This window comes from Labeo rohita, chromosome 16, assembly GCF_022985175.1.
Source record: "Labeo rohita strain BAU-BD-2019 chromosome 16, IGBB_LRoh.1.0, whole genome shotgun sequence".
In the NCBI taxonomy this organism is placed as follows: Eukaryota; Metazoa; Chordata; class Actinopteri; order Cypriniformes; family Cyprinidae; genus Labeo; species Labeo rohita.
The window spans coordinates 5720833-5742450 of record NC_066884.1 but is presented as its reverse complement, the minus strand read 5'-3'; the positions used below and the strand labels follow the sequence as shown (position 1 = coordinate 5742450).

The following is a 21618-nucleotide window of genomic DNA, read 5'->3' as shown; positions in this document are numbered from 1 at the left end:
AAAATAATAGCTGAATTTATAAAAATGACTCCTTTCAAAAGTTTGCATACACTTGATTCCTAATACTGTGTTGTTACCTGAATGATCCACAGCTGTGTTTTTTTTGTTTAGTGATAGTTGTTCATGAGTCCCTTGTTTGTCCTGTACAGTTAAGCTGCCTGCTGTTCTTCAGAATAATCCTTCAGGTCCCACAAATTCTTTGGTTTTTCAACATCTTTGTGTATGTGCACCCCTTCCAACAATGACTGTATGATTGTGAGTTCCATCTTTTTACACTGAGGACAACTGAGGGACTCATATGCAACTATTACAGAAGGTTCAAATGCTCACTGATGCTTCAGAAGGAAATGCAATGCATTAAGAGCCGGGGGGGGGTGAAAACTTTTTGAATTTGAAGATCAGGGTAAATGTAACTTATTTTGCCTTCTGGGAAACATGTAAGTATCTTCTGTAGCTTCTGAGGGCAGTACTAAATGTACTAAAATATGATATTTAGGCAAAATAAGAAAAATGTACACATCTTCATTCTGTTCAGAAGTTTACACCCCCGGCTCTTAATGCTTGTGTGTGTGTTTTTTTTTTTTTTGTTTTGTTTTTTTTTTTTCCTTCTGAAGCACCAGTGAGCGTTTGAACCTTCTGTAATAGTTGCATATGAGTCCCTCAGTTGTCCCCAGTCAAAATGATCCAAAATGGATCTCAAAATCATACAGTCAGTACTAAATAAAAAATAACATGCACTTTGTATGATCCCTCTTATTTTGGTAAAATAATTAACATTTTGCAGATTCTGCAAGGTGTATGTAACTTTTGACTTCAACTGTATGTATTTGCCTTAAGGGGTTATTTTTCAAATAAGACATAAAATTGTATATTTTTTATATATATATATATATATATATTTATTAGGGCTACACGATTAATCGCATGATATTGTGAGGCGCGCTTAGTCAATGAAGCCGGTACTTGGATTAGTAGTAAAGCTCCATCACGTGCGTTCAGCTGGAGCGGCAATTAATACACAGAGCCGTAAATCACTGACAAGCTACGCCAAATCACGTTCAAAATCGCATTCGATTTGAAGTCTGTGCTGTATTGCACTTTTTCCCTGCAGCATCTTCCCCAGAGCTACACCCCAGTAAACGGTCTGAGGGAATTGCCCATCGGTGCTCCAGAGGAGCCAGTAGACCCACCTTTCCCCCCGGTGTGGGACTGGGCCCTGCAGTACAGCAGTCAGAGACGAGCCCGATTCACCCAACCTGTGTCACAGCCCGCCTGTCCTCCACCCGTCCTCAACGGTAACCTCAACACCAACCTGGACCGCAGCTGGGTAAGACTGATCTGCTGTGAGGGCTATGCTAACCACATTTCAGCAAGGACACATTCAGAAAAATATTAAGCACCACAGCTGTTTTTAATATTGATAATAAATGTTTCTTTAGCATATCAGAATGATTTCTAAAGGATCATGTGACACTGATTCAGCTTTGCATCACAGGAATAAATTACATTTTAAAATATATTTAAATAGTAAACAGTTATTTTAAATTTAAATAACATTATGCAATATTACTGTTTTTTTCTGTATTTTTTTATCAAATAAATGCAGCCTTTGTGAGCATAAGAGACTTCTTCCAGAAACATTAACAAAATCTGACCCCCCAAACTTTTAAATAGTAGTGTAAATCACAATCCAAGATTATAATAGATAAAAAAAAAACAGGGTCGGAATGACATTAAGGTAAGAAAACGATATTTAATCTGTGGTTTCTCCAGAGGGATCGTCCCAGTAATAACTGCACTGTAAAAGCATCAGATATGACTATTAGTTTCTTCCTTCCCTTATAGAGAGGAACAATATTGAGTAGGGAATTGATAGTACAGGACAGAGAAAATTAATTATCAGCTAACAGGCATTGCTTGTGTCAAGCTAACGATCATTGATTCATGTTTTCTGGGCTGCCCTAGATGGCTGGAAATCAAAAGGGAGGTTCTTTAAAAACGAGGCCAACTAATAAACCTGTGCCAGAATTAGGTCATTTTTCTAATTGGGCTGTCAACTGACTGTACCGCTTCATTAGCCTGTAAAAGAGTGTGTTAATGCTGTTTATTCTCTTTCTCAGCACAATGATGGACTGCCAGGCTCTGTGTTCCTGTTGTCCCGTAGCACATTCTCCCATCCCTCCAACCTGCTCCCCTGGAGGAGCGGAAACTCTGGCTCTTACTGGAAAAGCCACCGCAGGGCTCCTTCCTCTGAGAGTTTGTCTGGACTTGAGCGTCTCATCAGAGCCTGTTCGCTCTCTGAGCCCTCAGAGAACCCCTCTACCCTCCACGACCCATACGAGCCCCTGCTGCCCCTGCTTTTAGGACCCTGTGTCAGAGTATGGAGGGGCTGCTATTTACGGGGCGCATTACACGCTCAGGTACATTGTGATTGTGTTTGGTTTTGGATGTGGCCAGATACATTATTTTTCTCTAGGTTGCAAATTTAATGTTTGCGAATAATGAAAATACAGTTTGCAAAGTTGTGTTTTTATCACAAGTTTTCAAGAAAAGAAAAGCATCACTTTCCACGGGAATTAGTGCAAAATAATTTTTATGTACTGTGAAAGCCACTGTGGCTCTAGATAGATAGATAGATGTACGGACGGATGGACGAATGGATGGATGGATGGATGGACGGACGGTCGGATGGATGGATGGCTGAACAGATGGATGGATACATGTATGGACTGATAGATGGATAGATGGATGGATGAATGAATGGCTGAACAGATAGATGGATATATGTATGGATGGAAAAATCAGTGGATGGATGGATGGATGGTAGATGGACAGATGGATAGATGGCTGAACAGATGGATGGGTGGATGAATAGATGGATAGCTGAACGGATGGATAGATAGATGGCTGAACAGAGATGGATGTATGAATGGATAAATGGATGGATGGATGGATGGATGGACGGATGGATAGATGGCTGAACAGATGGATGGATATGACTGATAGATGGATGAATGAATGGCTGAACAGATAGATGTATGTATGGATGGATAAATCAATGGATAGATAGATGGATAGATATATGGGTGGATGGATGAATGATAGATAGATGGACAGATGAATAGATGGATGGATGGATGGATGGATGGATAGATGGACAGATGGATAGATGGCTGAACAGATAGATGGATATATGTATGGATGGATGGAAGGATAGACTGCTAAAAAGATAGATGGATGGATGGATGAATGGACAAAACAGATGGCTAAACAGCTAGATGATTCATAGCTAAAAAGAAAGATAGCTAATGGATGGATGGATGGATGGATGGATGGATGGATGGATGGATGGATGAACAGATTGATGGCTAAACAGCCATAAGTATGGATGGAACAAATAAATGGAAGGCTAAGTGGATGGATGGATAGAAGGCTTAAAATATGAAAGGATGAGTGGATAGATGAATAGATGGATGAACAGATAGATGGATATATGGATGGATGGAAGGATAGACTGCTAAAAAGATAGATAGATGGATGGATGGATGGACAAAGACAGATGGCTAAACATCTAGATGATTCATGGCTAAAGAGAAAGATAGGAAAACGGATGGATGGATGGATGGATGGACAGTTGGATGGCTAAACAGCCAGAAGTATGGATAGACGGGTAAAAACAAATAAATTGAAGGCTAAGTGGATGGATGGATAGAAGGCTTAAAATATGAAAGGATGGATGGATAGATGAATAGGTGGATGAACAGATCGATGGATATATGGATGGATGGAAGGATAGACTGCTAAAAAGATAGATGGAAGGATGGATGGATGGACAAAGACAGATGGCTAAACAGCTAGATTATTCATGGCAAAAAAGAAATATAGATAAACGGATGGATGGATGGACGAACAGATTGATGGATATATGGATGGATGGAAGGATAGACTGCTAAAAAGATAGATAGATGGATGGATGGATGGATGGATGGATGGATGGACAAAGACAGATGGCTAAACAGCCAAAAGTATGGATAGATGGCTAAAAACAAATAAATGGAAGGCTAAGTGGATGGATGGATAGAATGCTTAAAATATGAAAGGATGGATGGATAGATGGATGGCTGAACAAATGGCTAAACAGATAAATGGGTAAATGGATAAAACTATGAATGGATGGATTTTAATATTTGATTATTAAAAACATGATTTTTAACATCCTAATGCTGTTGATGGCTTGTAATCAACAAGTTAGTTTTATAACATCCATCTCTCACTCCACTTCCTGTAGGCTTTCTCACACCCCACGTCTTCCTGCAATCAGCATCCATTAGATCAGCTTGCCTGGGAAGTGCAGCAGCTCCGAGAGAAACTGGCTCAGGCTTATCACAGACGCCCCGAGAACCAGACTAAACGACAGGAGCCACGCCGGCTGGAGTCCAACCTCAACCAGAACGCCAACAATGGAACCTTCCTCTTCTCCTCTTCCTCTAGAACATCTCAACAACAGCTGCCGCCGTCCAGCCGAGGTGCAGCCCACTCCTCCGTCCCTCCCAGAGCCCAGCGGACGGCATCCGACCCGCCCAGGCCTGCGCAGAGGAATAACGGCAAGCACACGTTTCTGTTCGGCCACCAAGAGCCGCAATCAGGGCAGCGTTACGTTCCCTCCCCTAGTGCCAAACCTCAAAAACGGGCCGGAAACTCACACTGATCTGTAGGAAGGAAAGAAATGGGTTGCTTTGGTGTTTGTGTTACTGAAACAATACAATACGGTACAAAGCAGAAACTCCACTAGAAACATGAGTTATGTGCATTTGAAAAAGCACAAATTGACATGGGCTGTTTATATAAGCAGCTATGTGAAGTTTAGCAAAAAAGCGTTAATCCACAACATGAAATTCTTCCTCTGTTGTGTTTTTAGAACATTTAACTACATAGTCTAGTTCACTAAAGGAGTAGTTCACTAAAAAATAAAGAATCTTGTGTTATTTATTCATCCTCATGTTGTTCCAAATGTGTATTACTACTTCCGAAGTCATGATTTAGTGTGAAAACGGAACAAATTTGAACTTATTATTCTTTGAAAAAAGTAGCAATATGCAATTTGTGAGTGAATCAATCTTTTGAGATGAATCTTTTCAATGAATCAGTTGATTTGGTTCACAGAATCAATCTAAATGATTCATTTGGAAGCTTGTAATTTGCACCGTATTTATCATTTTTCTTACCTTGTGTTCCATGGAAGAAAGAAAGAAAAGCAGATTAGGGATGACATGAGTGACTAAATAACATAATTTACTACTCCTTTAAATAAAATGTAAAAACTGTAGGGAAGCACAGAATGCTAGTAAAACGTGTGCATGTGAAATATTGTTTCTGAGGATCATGCCAAAGTATTGCTTTGAAATCTTATGTGTTGGTCAAGAAACAGTTTTAGCTTTAAGTAGCTTGTGCATGTAGCATTAGTTTATGGTACGGTAGGCTAGTAAAATAGCGATTTGTTTTTCCTCAACTAAAAAGGCGGGAAAATGGCTGCTATCATGCTAATAATATAACGGAGGTTGCAGTTCCCTGAACGGCCACAAGATGGACACAAGTAATCTTCAGCCTCCGTGTTGAATGCAAATAATACAAAATGCTGCCTTGCCTTTCAATATTTTCAAGCGACGGCACAATAATGTCAAGCGTGTTATGCATTTTTTTTTGTATTTTATTAAGTATTAATACAAGAATAGAAGATAAATGAGACTAGATGCAACATAAGTGATATTACAGTTATTTATATGCTGCCTCTGCCGTTCAAATGGATATTTGAGTGTTACAACGGCGATGTGTTTTTTAAAAAAGACTGAACTTAATTTGTGTATAAGGAAGGACAAAATTAGCACTCATGCTGAAGGACATTTTATATTCTCATTTTTATATTTTTATCTTCTGCACATTACATTCTAGGCTTTCAATCACTGTGGAGTTCCAGGACTTCCTTCAACATGTTTTTTTTAATTTCCTGTGGATTACGTGCATGATTTCTTTGGTAGGACTGATAGACTTCCTACAAATTACAGTGTTCAGAACTGCACATTCTGTTAATAGCTGACCCACAAATGAAAACGGTCATCCCAATGCTGTTGTTTTTTCTCTTAATAATAAAAAAAAAAATCCATTTTATTGTTCTAAGGACAAAAATAACAGCAATTGGAAGAATACAAATGGGACTGTTCTCATTGTTTTTATTTTAGGTGAATTGTTTCTTTTAGGTTTGATGGAAAGCTCTGAAGCTCCTTAGTGATGTGGGTTTCAAGACAGACCGCTTCAGATCTGTCCTTGTGAGACATTTTTCCTCAAAAAGCATTACACCACAAATGTCTGACAACAGTGATGTTCCAAAATTGAGAGAGTAGCTCCAGAGGTTTGTGTCCTACTTTTATTTCCCCTAAGGGGAAAAAAGGTGCTGGAAACATTAACATAAGGTACCGTGTTTCACTCAGATATCAGTGTGGGAAGATTTAAGAGTTTCAGCAGGAGAACTGCACTTGAAATATCTTGCATCAACATATTTCACCAGACTGAATTTAAGCAAACGTTTATTTGATGGCTCAAGAATTGCTTGTGCCTTAAAGCTGATTTCAGACTTAAGTTTTGTACTTTTCGTCCTTACATCTGCCACAGGAACGAATCATGACCTGTTTTCATGTTTTTCATTCTTTAATCTTTTATAACAACCTTTATTGGCACATTTTAGATAAATAAATACATCTTATAGTTCCTAGATACAACTGTTTGATGGTTTTCTTAACATTGGTTGTTCTGGCTTATTAAAAATATATGACAAATGAGCCCAATAGTTTTGACATAATCAAATCTTATCAAAATATAGATATTTACAACATGAGCACTTTACAAGAAGCATTACAACATTTAAAATTCATGAATTGTAAATTACTTAATAAATAAAAGTTTACATCAACAGCACTTATTACAAAAATAAATACACACTCAGGTAAGTTTTACTAATGTAGATATCATCTGGCATTAAAAACACAAAATACAAACTGAATCTACTGTTTGTTTAAATCACTTCCATCAGTAATAGAGTAAAATGCTCTTAGTATCAACTTACTTTTCTCAATTATGGCACTGGAGAGCGTATGAAACCTATTAAATGATTCACTTAACATTGTATTCTCATTTTACAGATAATAGATTCAGAATATTGAATCATGATATGAAGTCCAGTCACATTATCGCAGTGGATTTCAACTGGCAGGTCACAACCTGAAAATGAGTGACAGGTCTGTTCTGGTAATTCTGTATAGTTAAGAGTAGTAAGCTTAGAAACTTTATGAGGAAAGATGTAAAATCTGGGTCCTAAATCTACTGCAGGAGTAGTTCACCCAAAACTGCTGAAATTTTTTTTTTTAGCCCTCAGGCCATTGAAGATATAGGTCAGATCTTCATCAGAGCAGATTTGGAGAAATTTAGCATTACATCACTTGCTCACTAATATATCTTCTGCAGTGAATAGGTGCCGTCAGAATGAGAGTCACAATACACATCAAAGAGTAATCCACACCGCTCCGGTCTATCACTTAATATCTTGTGAAGTGAAAAGCTGCTTGTTTTTAAGAAACACATCCACCATTAAGACATTTTTAACTTCAAACCTTTACTTACAGTTTCAGTTCTTTATCCGTAATATTGCTTTCTCTAGTGAAAAGGTCATTTTGCCTGAATCAGGAGAGAAATATGCACAGATCAAGCACAGTTCACAAGCAAAAACTACAAAATAGTTCTAAACCAGTGGATTTTGATGTGAGAGAACAACAGGAGATTGCCTTTTTCATTGGATGAACCATTATTATGGATTATAGTCATATTTTGGTCAGATGCGATGGTTTAAAGTTTAATGATGGATTTGTTTCTGACGAACACGCAGCTTTTTGCTTCAAAAGACATTAATTGATGGACTGGAGTAGTGTGGATTACTCGTGGCTTATTGTGATGTTTGGACTCTCATTCTGACGCCACCCATTCACTGCATTGAATATATTAGTGAGCATGTAATGGTAAATTTCTCTGTAATCTGTTTCTGAGCAAACTCATCTACATCTCGCATGGCTTGAGGGTGAGTAAATTTTTAGCAGTTTGTCACTTTCTGGGCAAACTATTACTTTAAATGGCACAATCATTCCCACAGGCCTCCTTTCTCTTCAACTAGCTGCTGCTTTTGACTTCCAAAAGGCGAACAGTGGGTCATGCCTTGGTAGCTGTGGGACGAAGCGAAGCCTCCCAGGTGACGGAGGGTTTTGCACATGGGGCAGGGATATTCGGCCAGACCTTCTATGTCCTCAAAAGCCAGGTTGACGATTTGATCAGAGCAGGGGTCGCAGTAGAGGTGGCCGCAGGAGAGACGCTTTAGTCGGGCCTCGTAGGAGATGCAGCACTGGCAGTGAGGAACATCAGAGTTCAGAGACAGACTACCGGTCAGAGAACTGCTCTCCATGCTGGCGGCCTGACTCGAGCCCAGCTTTGTGGATGACCTGCAGGACCATGAGGAAAGAAAAAACATGATGAGATCTCTTTAGTATTTGAATTGTTTCTTTGTATTTCTGGTAAACTGGTCAATGCAAGGAAAATGTACACTACCAGTCAAAAGATTTTTAATGTTTTTTTAAATAAGTGTCTTCTGCTCAGCAAGCCTACATTTCTTTGATCCAAAAAACAAAAAAAATTAAATATTTTTACTATGTAAAGTAGCTGTTTTCTCTTTGAATATATTTTAAAATGTAATTTATTACTGTGATTTCAAAGCTGATTTTCAGCATTATTACTCCAGTTACATGATCATTCTATGATAGATAGATCATTCTAATATTCTGATTTGCTGCTCAAAAACATTTATGTTAAAAAGCTATGTAGAATTTTTTTCAGGTTTCTTTGACAAATAGAAAGTTCAGAAGAACAGCATTTATTTGAAATCTTTTGTAACATTATAAATGTCTTTATCATCAAAGCATCCTTGCTAAATAAAAGCATTAATTTCTATAATTTCTTTCCCTTCACCCTTTTCAAATATTTTTAAACAGAAAGCAGTTACTTTAAATAATAAAAATATTTTTTAAATTTTACTATTTTGGCTATACTTATTTAAAAATCACTTAAAATCTTACCGTTCAAAAACTTTTGACTGGTAGTGTATATAATGTATAACTTAGCTTTTTAAGTTGCTATATTTTTTGCAATTTAAATAACAGAGGAATTGGTTGCCTTTTTTCTTTTTTCTTTAATAGGCCGGAGGGTTTCAATATAAAATCAAATATTCATCATGCTTATAATTCATCTAAAACAGACCGCACTGAAAATATGGCATTCAATGACTAATTTTAAATTAATTTAAATAAAACAAATTTATTTTTAAAAATCTAAATAAACATTCTGTATTCATTTTAATTTGTAAGTTTTCAGTGCAAATCTTATGCTGATGGAATTTGTGATTTAAATCTGGAATAAATATTTATTTGAAATTGTAAATTAAGAAACGTTCTTTAATCTTTAATTTTCACATTTTCAAGCCAAATCTAATGCTGATTGATTGTATTTTTTCCCCTTTTTTTTTTTATAAGTCAGTGTTTTCACTATATAATCACAGACCACCGTGACAAAATGGCAATCAAATTCTAATTTATATCTGGGAAAAAAAATATTAATAAACTTAAATCTTTATTTTTAAAATCACAAGAACCCCAATATACTTCCGAGGTCAAATTATTATCTGAACTATGATGTTAACATAAAATGCAATACTCATACTGTGTGTGTGTCTCATTTACATATATTTTATTTGATTTCAGAAGACACGTCTGCGACCAAATAGAATCTGAGAGCTGACTCCTTCCCCTCCATTTAGGAGAAATATGACATGCTCACAAAGGAAGGTAGTGTTGCATAACCTATAGTGTTGTGACCCTGCGATGAATCTTCCCTTCACCAAATACTACATCAGTTAAATTCACTCTGGAATAACAGCTACTAGTTTAAGCTAGTTTTACAGCCTGATCAAGCTCAAAACACTAGACTAGATCAGCAAACCATCTTGGTCTATGATTAAAGTACATCATTATTCTATTTTGTGCTGTATATTAGATTATACCCATGCATTAGATTTGTATGCATCACGCATCATGCAATGCACATGCATCCTACAGTGACATCGCACAATCTCTGTAAAGATGATGTTCGCAGCAGGTATTGCCATAGCAACCCATTTATAGTCTGCCATTGTTCGGTCCGCCAACACGAACCTTGCATATGCATGCAAACATCTTCATACAGACAATAATGCGCAACGCTGACACAGTTATTGAAACATGACGTACCTGTGCGAAGACGACGGAGAACCTTTAAAACAGTCCAAGCTCCACGTCGCAATAATCTTCCAACACATGTTCAATTCTCTCATGGTAAACGACTGGAGTGATGTGACATCCGCGCAACCGACTCATAGTTTTGAAACATGTTTACGCTCGCGACCAGACACCCAGAGCTCCACGCGCCACCAGTAAATAGGTCATTAAAACGCAGTTCACGACGCGATCGGCGCTTGATCGTTCTCGAGGTGGGAAGCAGCTCGATAAATCAATAGGAGGCGATTGCTCTCGATGGTCACCGCCAATGAGAGGCAGACAGAAACTGAGCGACAGAAAGAAAGGGAAATGTGCTCTACAGAGCCACTCTCTAGTGAACAGCGTCTCTACAGGATCCTGTCTTCAGAAAGTTTCGGTCAAAACACGTAAATTAAAGCATAACTCGACTCTATTTTATTCGAAATTATAGCATCAATTTTATATATCTCATTTATTTCACTATTATGTAATAGGCTCTTTATTATTTATTGCTAGCAAGTAATCTAGTAGTTGCTGATACCTATTGCAGTTTTACACCTATTTTATTTAAATTATGCACGAACTAGTACTTTTGTGCAGTTACTATAAACTATTACAGGGTCATTCCACAAACCGGTGCCTTTTCCACTTTTTTAATATCCTTGAAATGACACCTTAAAATGACACGAAATTGTATTGTATGCCATTTATTATTTTATGACTATTTTTCCACCTCGTGTTTTGGTATTTTTGTCAACCCTGTTACCAACACAAGCATTACTAGATACTATAGTTTAATTAGAACTCATATGCCACTGAAGGCATTAGATCAATACTATGCGGAGGGTGACCTTTAAAATGTTTGAATTTTACACAGACAATCTTTGAAAACAGGGTCATCCCTGTTACCCACATGTCAAAACCTGTTACTCTAAAAAGTAACAGGTTTGATGATTACAAACAAATTTGCTAATTGTACACTTTAAAAAGAAAGATTTTACTTGTAGATATCGATTATATTAAATGTCAGAAACAAGTGTTTAAATTTTAAAAATGGTAACAGGATTGACATTGCATTATGGCCCCCTTTCAGTCAAACCTCATAAATATCAAAAATAGAACATTATAGAGGAGTGAGAAAAACATTATTATGTTTTAAGTGTTGGAATCCTGGTTGAAAGATGATGTAATCTCCTAGAAATGATGTCACTTGATAGTAACTTAATTTTTTAAAGGTTTTTTTTTTTTTTTTTTTTTTTGGATGAGGGTAACAGGGCTGACATAAAATCAGGGGACACCAATAAAATGATTTATATTTTATAGAAAAAAATGCATACTTATGCCAAAACAACAATATGCAACAATATGCAAATGTGATTTTTATATATATATATATATATGAAAAGTTCAGATGCAAAACCAGCTAAAAGCCATCTCGATCAAAAATGAGATAATAATATTGAGTGAATGCTCCTGACACATATTATATGTCCATTAAATACTTTTACTTCAACTCACTAAATTCCAGCCTCAGCCCCATTTAGAAGTACCAGTACTTACATAGAACCTATACAAAGTCAGATAAGTCAATAGCCAGAAAGAAATGCTAATTTTAAAGAAATATGTCAGATGGATTTAGAGGCTTTTGCATCTGAACTCTTCATATATATATATATATATATATATATATATATATATATATATAATTTTGCCTTCATTTTGCAAATTAAAAGTCCTGCTGAAAAATAAAAATCATACTGAGGGACAGGCCAAAAACCTTATACTTATCAGCATAAATGCTATTTAAATGATTTCAAATAATATTTAATGTACTTTTTTGATGTAATATTGATGGAAGCATACATAGTGTTATGTTTTTAAATTGCACATTTATTTGTTGTTATATTAAATCTATGTTTGATTATTTCCTAAGGACGCAAAAGGCACAGTTTTCGTGGAATGACCCAACAATACTTAGTACTGGCCCCACTTAGGCCCCATCATTTTGAGGTAAATGTGTTCAAACGTGTAAAAAAAAATTCTGTGTGTAACTTTAAAGGAGAAGTCCACTTCCAGAACAACAATTTACAGATAATGTACTCACCCCCTTGTCATCCAAGATGTTCATGTCTTTCTTCAGTCGTAAAGAAACTGTGTTTTTTGAGCAAAACATTTTAGGATTTTTCTCCATATAATGGACTGATATGGTGTCCCAAGTTTGAACTTCCAAAATTCAAACTTTAAATGTGGCTTCAAACGCTCGTCTTGTCTTGCTCTCCCTGAACTCTGTATTTTGGTTCAAGACATAGGGTATGTCGAAAAACTCTGATCGTATTCCCACAACTTCAAAAATCATTTCTAAATCATCCTACATCGCTGCAGAAGTACTGACCCAGTCTTTGCAAAGTGAACATGCAAAGAAGATCAAACACCCTTAACAAAAAAGGTAAAACAGCGATATAGGACGAAAAACAGTCTAGGCAGAGTAAGACAAGACGAGCGTTTGGCATTAAAAAGTATATAAATTGTATTATTTTTTTATTAAAATAACCAATCGTTACACTAGATAAGACCCTTCTTTCTCGGCTGGGATTGTTTACAACAATATTTGGGATTGTTTGAAGCTGCATTTAAACTGCATTTTGGAAGTTCAGACTCGGGGCACCATAGCAGTCCATTATATGGAGAAAAATCCTGAAATGTTTTCCTCAAAAAAACATCATTTCTTTATGACTCAAGAAAGAAAGACATGAACATCTTGGATGACAAGGGGGTGAGTACATTATATGTGAATTGTTGTTCTGGAAGTGAACTTCTCCTTTAAGGAATGTCACAACAGAACACCTTTTTTCTATAATTAAACACTTTTTTGGGAGTTATTCCATGACATTTTTTATATGTGTACAACTGTTCAGAACCGTGCTAGCTAACAATGCCAGTTCCAAAAGTATCTAAAATGTCACAACTGAAAAAGTCACTACTGAAACATTTGGTGAAGGTTCAGTAGTGACGTTGTTGACAACAATGACCGAAAAGTCATTGTTTCGGTAGAGACAAAACGGAACACATAATCCTTTATTTGGCAGAAATAAATAAAATTATAGTACAGTTTTAGTTTTATTTATTTTTATAAATAAAACTATAAATAAATTTATAAATAAAACTTTTATTAGTTTTATTTAGTTTTATAAATTTTTAGTAGTTTTAGTAGTATTTATGTGGTCGCTACCAAAACTTTCTGAAAATACAATATGAGAATTAACTGCACAATTACTAGAAACGTGTATCTTAGATATTATACAATTTGCATACAAACACAATTTGTGGAAAAAGCCATTTTTTTCAAGATGTTTCCAACTCTGACTTGGAACCAATTTTGTAGAATGGCCCATATAAATAAATAGAAATAAACAATTAAACATTTTTATTTTTTTATTTTACCATCCAGGACAGTACAACCTTCATGCTTTTGGCTCAGTGTTGTTTCAAATAAAGATAAATGCCTTCTTGCTTCATTTTATAGCAGTGTAAGTGTCAGTTAGATGCTATGCAAGTCTAAACTGCAGACTTCCATCTGGTTAATTGTTGAGGACCGTCCTGTACAGCTGGAACGGCTCTGATATGGTCTGTCTGTTTCCTAACAGGTGTTCATTTAGACATGCTGTATTTTGCTGATCAGCAGACTGATCTAAATTAGGATAATAACATTAAAGATGCTTTGAGCCAACAAGCCCCACAGTGGCCTACACCAAATAAACCAGAGATTTCAAAGACATTTTGCTACATTTTAGTCCATGCATTTTGGAAAATAATAACGAAAATAAGCAGAGAACATCTTTGGAACAGAAAAATCCAGATTGCTGTTCTGTCAACTGCAGCGTGGCACTTTTTAGGGCACTAAAAAGCCAGTCTGCAGGGAGCAGTTAACAAAAGTTAGTACATCTTTCTTTCTTTAGAAACGGCGGCAAGAACGAGGCCCACAGCACAAATTAAGATGTTGAGTCAGAAGCATCTGCTGGAGCTGGAGGTTTTCTGTTTTAATAGCTGAAAGGTGCCGTATCCTCATGAGGCAGAGAGGTGTAATTTAGCATTAATGAAGTAATCCATTGTTGTGACAAGGTTTCGAGGAATTAAACAGAACAAATAATTTTGTCGTTCTCTTCTAATAGCTTATTACAGCTTGATGATGATTACCCTGTAAGGATGTAGCAGCATATGGGTGATTTGGTTTCTTCATTTTCCTAGCATTCGCTTAAGAGGGAATCATATAAAATACAACGTTCTTGATTAAATTGTTTGCTTGCTCGCTAAATTTTAGGCACTTCTAACCGACCACAATGTAACTGAGTGCTTTGCATACTGTTAAACAGTTTCCAACCCATTTTTTAATTTGGAATAATGTGCACCAGTAAGATTTTAGGAGCTCTAGGTTTGCATGAGTAATTAGTTGCCTGTTGTTTTGATGTCGAGGTACTGTGGTGTATTAGCTACTTCAAAAACCTGTACATCAGTAGATACTCCTGTTGTCAGTAGGAGAGTGGTGACTTGCAGCCTTATTTGAAAACCAGTCACATCGTCATACTGCCTGTTGCTAAGCACTGCATTAGCCCATTATGTCTGATAATACTGGCACTTCTGGAACTACGTCTGACAGGCGTAGGTTTTGCAGCGCAGGTTTCATCGCAGACACCTAGTAATTCCACAAGAGACAGACAATCGCATCAAATAACCCAAAATGACGTGGAACCAGATTTTTCCAGTTTTGCGGTGCTCATGTTCCATCTTTATAGGCAGATGGTATTATGATTCATATGAGGTGTACTGAAAACCACAGCTTTTATAAATGATGTCAGAATTAGCATCTCTATAGCTAATATAACTAAATCATCTCATCATGGGTATTAGGAAGCTGCTGGTAATTACATACCAATTAAAGATATATTTGTTTTAAAATAATTACACTTACGTCATGATTTGGTCAGTTACCAAATCCATCAACAGCATGGATTGCAATGTACTACTGAATACGTTCTTCTGCTAATTGACGCTGTCTAAACCATGGAAGAAAACGTGTGGAAGCTGCTAAATCATATAGAGAAGGACTTAGTAAGCAGGAAGGGGTGCAATATTTTTGAAAAACCAAAGTTAACAGGTGGTTAAAGTAAGTATGATTAGTATTAATTAAGATATTAGTCTAATATGACCTACTTGACTGGAAATGATGAGCACAAACATGAATGTTGTCAAGATTTTTGCCCTGGAAATCCTGGTTCAGTTTGGCCAATCACAAATGCCTTTTGTTCCTCAGTTTTTTTGCACTCTTCTCCTTGACTTGTTATAACTTTTGTCAGTTTTTCCCAGTCCGACTGATTAGTACAGCACAAAACATGACAATAATTGACCAATTTAGCAGCAATAATCAGCAAAATATGCAAGTTTCGTTGTTCGCAAGTTTGTTTACATTCAGTGCCACCAATATGGCCGAATGATGATGCATCGTGAAAACACTCTATAGTTACTTTTATGGTTACCCCAAATCTAAATTCTGATTGGATGAGATGTGATTGTTGTAAAATGCCTATAACACCTATAAACACCATTTTACATTAATATGATTAGCATTGCTTGACATACATAAATGAATCGGACTTAACTACGTTATGTGACAGAAGATTATTTGTTAGTGGTTGAATAGTAATTGTTACTGAATATTGCTGTTTCATATTATTGATAGTGCTAGTATCATTTAAAAAACAAAATAAAAAATTGATGTCTGACTGAGTCATCATTGCAAAAGACTGTCAGTGTGGAAAAGTTACAGTCTTGTGGATTTTTAATTTATTTAAGAGGTTCTTGAGAGAAATCTTAGCTTATTTTTATTCAAAGAAATGTGATTCTGTTTTGATAATGTTGGTAGACTGTCCCGTAGGCGTCTGAGGAAAACAGTGTAAAAATGTATATATGTAATAAAACTAAATAATTATTCATTTGATTTAAATCATTTAGTCGATAAATATTTCACGTACTGTACTATAGTGAGTATGAAAAAATTCATATTTATTAATTTTTCACAGTATTGAGTCTTTATACATGATAATACATACCTGCGTTTTACATATTTTAGGGTCCGTGGCATCTAAACGATTAAAAAAACCTCTTCCCTACCTCTAACAGACAGTTATTAATTGGCAAGAGTGTTTTAACCTTTGATAACAGGCGGTTACGTCGAATTTACATTAATAACGGTCGACGGAGATGGAGAGAAAAGCGCAGAATGGTTCCGTCATTTCGGCCAATTATGTGCACGAGTTAGAGCACGTGTGCAATCATGCACAGACCAGTGATTTCAGACTCAATGCATGGTCTTAAAAGGCTTATATTTTAACCAAACATTATGGCATTAATTTCTAAAGAAACACGACTATTTCCGGACATTTTCGTAAAACCTTCTGAATGCAACGTGGATTAAATATATTTTGACGTTTTTCATCATATTAAAAATGCAGTATTTGGTGAACCTGCTAGCCTATTAATTTTGGAGAACGGTGCGCTCAAAATGAGGGAATCGCTAATCCTACTATGGCGACGGCTTTGCTTTTGAATATTAATTACGTAGCATCACGTTCGCTCAGTAAACCTACACCATTGGTTGAAAGCCGGACATTCTTAAAGAGCGCAGGTCAGCTGGCGTCATGAATATTAATGACGTAGCGTGACGTTCGCACGTCCGTTTGGTTAAAAGGCAGGTGTAGGTGAGTGATTGCTAGGTGGGTTGGCCTATGAACGATTTCTAGTACGGAGAAGGCTTGGCTACGTATACTAACTAGATTACGTAACTGGACGCTCCAGGAAGGTTACCATGCAACGTCAGCGTGCTGATTAATATTAATAAGTCAAGCGTTCGCCATAGTAGGAATCGTTAATTTTGCCTGTGTAGTAGGGTTGCACCCCGTTACACGTCACAAGCGCCTTCGTTACAGGGTGAAGATACAGGCAATGTCACACAGCCCTCCTCATCATCACGACTAAAAATTCACCGTATCTTATACACAATTATTTCTGGGAAAAATAACTGAATCGCACTGGTAAGTGACATTTATTGCTAATTAATCAGTGTTTTCGAGCTAATTTATAATTAGCGTGCATATACATACATATATATATATATATATATATAAAATGATCCAAGACGCTCATCCGTGTTTTAAATATACAACATTATGTATAAGTGAGTGTTTTAATATTAAACGTTGAATTTTATGATTCTGTTCTATTTGAAGCATGCGATTCATTCATTTGGAAAATAATGTGTGCTCATCAATGATGGATGCAAACGTAATCTTCATCAAAATACATGTTCACAATTATAACATTGAACGTAAATGATATAAAATCTGTTTTTAAGCCAAGCTTTTGTCACATGCATCATCTCAAGACATTAAACATCTTCTTTTTTCGGCGACCAGATTTTTTTTTTTTTTCGTTGAAATGCGCTGTTTTGCACCCAGAACGATATATTGTTACTGATTTGCTCTATGCATATTAATCTTTAAATGTCATGGGTTAAATAAATAGATTAAAAGAGTAATTGATAAAAGCCATATTCCCATAGAGACATACGGCACCTTAAGCCTCGCCCCTTCACCTAATATATCCATCAGAATAAGACTGATCGGGTTTTCCATTTTCCTCACTGGCTGATTTTAGGCTACAGTTTGATAAGCCACAAAAAAATGTGTATTAAAATGAGATCTGTAGCGCGTAATATCTTAAAGCATCAAAATGACCTTGCAGCAGACGTGAAGAATGGAAACCTGCTACATGCGTGCGTGTGTGTGAGTGAGCATGTGTGAATCTCCTCGATGATTTATTCCATTGCTGATTGCATTCAGTCTCGTCACGACAGCAAGTGTCGTTTGGTTTGACTGAATTCACAGTGATGCTCTATGTGCATCTACATGTGCATGTATCACTGCTGCTTTTCCACCGAAATAACGCCTTTGAGCAGGAAATAACCAACCATTACCGTTGAGTGCATGCAAATAATGATAATTGTGCTCTTTAGCAAGAGCAGATTGTGTAGAGCTTATTATTTGGCAGCTTTAATGGAATATGCAAAGCTGTATGCAGAGATTTCCAATGGAAATACTGTTGATAGTAGCCTTTATGTAGACTTTATGTTGGTAGTATTGCTATATATATGCATCCTTGTATTTTAGAGTTTTATAAATGATAGTATTGCTATTATGTAGAGCTTTAAGTTAGTTAGTTTTGATATAGATTTGTCGTATTTCTTGTATGTGGCTCTAATTGAGAGAAGAAATAAAAAAAAGAAATAATGTGATATGCAAAGAATTGAAAGTTTGATGTGCAATGACACTGGTCATTGGTAGGATGACCTACTGTGTTTTCATACTTCTAGATCGTAACTGATCTGGTCCGTTTGAAATTGGCTAAACACGTGCATGACTTAGAGAGAAGCTGTTTCACCTAATGTGAATTGATTTGCAGGCTGTTTGTGGTACGCAGCTTCTGGTGTCTCCGTCAGTGATGGTGCTGCTCAGGATTGCAGTTGTTCCTCAATCACTGTGTTCTCAGTGCGCTGCAGTGCTCTTTTCAGAGTAACCTTGAGAGGAATCCTCAGAGGAGTGATGTGGCAAAGGAGGAAAAGAGAGAGAACAGGGTCAGAAACAGGGTTTAACGGCGGGAGTGTTTATCATTGATCTGTGCCGGTGCTGATGTCTTATCCGACTGGGCCGTCGTTCAGAACTCATTCAGGAATCAGGAATAGGATTATCACCTGAGTTTAGTTCAGCACATTTCAATGTCCAGGTCACTCCGTGGATATAACCTTAAAATTTTCAAAGATTAGCTTTCTTAGTACAGTATTGCAGTTTAGCGATTTAAGGAATAGTTCAACCGAAAATGAGAATTTGCTGAAAATGTACTCACCCTCAGACCATTCGAGATGTAGATGAGTTTGTTTCTTCATCAGAACAGATTTGAGAAATTTAGCCTTACATCACTTGCACACCAAAGGACCCACTGCAGTGAATGGGTGCCGTCAGAATGAGAGTCCAAACAGCTGATAAAAACATCATAATAATCCACAAGTAATCCACACCACTCCCGTCCATTAATTAATGTCTTAATAAGTAAAATATGAATCCATAATCCATAATAACGCTTCCTTCAGTGAAAAAGTCCATCTCCTGTTGTCCTCTCACATCAAAATCCACCAACATATGTGACCCTAGACTGCAAAACCAGTCTTAATTAGCATGAGTATATTTGTAGCAAGTAAAGAACATGTTCTATGAAGATATTTTGTAAATTTCCTACCGTACATATATCAAAACTTAATTTTTGATTAGTAATATGCATTGCTAAGAATGTCATTTTGACAACGTTAAAAGTGATTTTTTTCAATATTTATTTTTTTTTTTTTTTTGCACTCTCAGATTCCAGATTTTCAAAAAGTTGTATCTCAGCCAAATATCGTCTTATCCTAACAAACCATACATCAGTCGAAAGCTTTTTATTCAGCTTTCAGATGATGTATAAATCTCAATTTCAAAAAAATGACCCTTATGACTGGTTTTGCGGTCCAGGGTCACAAATGTGTCATTTCTTGCAATAAAATTGCAAAAATAATGCTTGTTTTCATTTTTGATTAGAAATATGCATTTCTAAGAACTTTATTTGGACAACTTAAAAGGTTATTTTCTCAATATTTTGAATTTTTTGCACCGTCAGATTCCAGATTTTCAAATAGTTGTATTCCTGCCAAACACTGTCCTATCCTAACAAACCATACATCAATGGAAAGTGTATTTATTCAGCTTCTTTCATAAACTGACCCTTATGGCTTGTTTTGTGATCCAAGGTCACATATTTGTTTAGAGCATCTGTGGACTGTTTTTGCTTGTAAACTGTGCTTGATCTGTGTATATTTCTCTCCTGATTCAGACGAGATGACTTTTTCATTAGATAAAGTATTATGAATAGAAAAAAATGGCTTTTTAGGTTTGATAAATTTCTTCAAATCTCTTTCAATGAAGAAATAAACTCATCTACATCTTGGATGGCCTGAGGGTGAGTAGATTTTCAGCAGATTTTCATTTTAGGGTAAACTTCTTTAGTTTAATGTAATATTTCCATGTCTCCAGGTACCCCACTGACCTCTAATATGAAAAACTGGCAATTTATTAAGAGTTATTCCTGGTGTTTCTTCATTTTTGTCTTTCTCTAATGAAAATGTTTCAAATAAAACATTTTCTTGGGATTATTTCTTAGTGATTAGTTTATAGTGTTTTCCCTCAGTGTCTTTGAATACCCATGCACTTTCCATCTGTAAAATCACTTAAACCAAAATTCAAAATATACTTGCATAACAGCAATGATCCAGGTCAAAACTTGAGTAGATGTTCAGAGTGAAATCAAAGGCAGCCAAATCTCAAAAGGAAGCAAAATCTCAAAAGATGTATCTTTACACACAGAGATGGAGTCGTGTGTAAATACAATTCCCATTTACAAATGTTTGAACAAAAATCTATACCTTGCTCCCCAGCATATGTTCAGAGAGAGATTGATAAAGGCTGTGGACCTCTTTGAAGTGTAACAAGGTCCTCTATATATGTAAATGTCCTCAGTTTTACTGGGGTGAGGGGTTTCTTTGGAGCTGCAGTATGCTTACTGCATGAGTCTGCATATGACTGAATCATACGGTAATCTCTCACCCAGTAATCCCTGCGGTAAAATATGAGCTCTTATAGAGGGAATTCTCATTTCCCCTGGACTTCACTGTATATGCCACATAAAGAATATACGGTGACTGTTCTTGGGTTATTTAAACCTGTTGAGTTGCATGTCCTACTGTTGTGTAAGTTCAATTTAGAATTTAAAGTCATTTGCAGCCCAATTTCTGTATGTATTTCCGAGTGAAATAGGATACTTATCAAGACTTAATGGAGTAAATCTTGGCTTTATCAGCCTGGAATTGAGTGAATTGTAAAAAAAAAAAAAAGTGGATAGATCCAGATTGAAAGCTGGTTCGGCTGTCGGTTATCATTATGTGACATCAGTGGAAAAAGGACATTTGTTTCAGAGCAAGAGGAAATTGTACATTTGGAAGACATTAAATTATTTTTGCCTTAGAATTGCATGGAAAAAAAAATCTGGTTTAGTACTTTGAAACAGTTTCGTTTAGAAATTGCTGGTAAAATTTACAGAAAACATC

General features: G+C 36.2%; 2 protein-coding genes across 4 annotated transcripts in view; both read left to right on the top strand.

Moving 5' to 3' along the window:
• mtmr11 (myotubularin related protein 11) overlaps positions 1 to 6792 on the top strand; it is a 35398-nt gene extending 28606 nt beyond the window's left edge. For all 3 annotated transcript variants that reach the window (XM_051131554.1, XM_051131552.1, XM_051131553.1), the window contains exons 15-17: positions 1112 to 1327; positions 2121 to 2420; positions 4289 to 6792. In XM_051131554.1, coding sequence (XP_050987511.1) covers positions 1112 to 1327; positions 2121 to 2420; positions 4289 to 4708 — 936 coding nt within the window. In that variant the 3' untranslated portion in view covers positions 4709 to 6792. The remainder of the gene's footprint in view (positions 1 to 1111; positions 1328 to 2120; positions 2421 to 4288) is intronic.
• A 10542-nt stretch (positions 6793 to 17334) lies between these two features.
• Positions 17335 to 21618, top strand: part of sv2a (synaptic vesicle glycoprotein 2A) — a 42102-nt gene continuing 37818 nt past the window's right edge. Inside the window, exon 1 of the mRNA XM_051131541.1 lies at positions 17335 to 17464. The gene's annotated coding sequence lies outside the window, so the exon portion shown is untranslated. The remainder of the gene's footprint in view (positions 17465 to 21618) is intronic.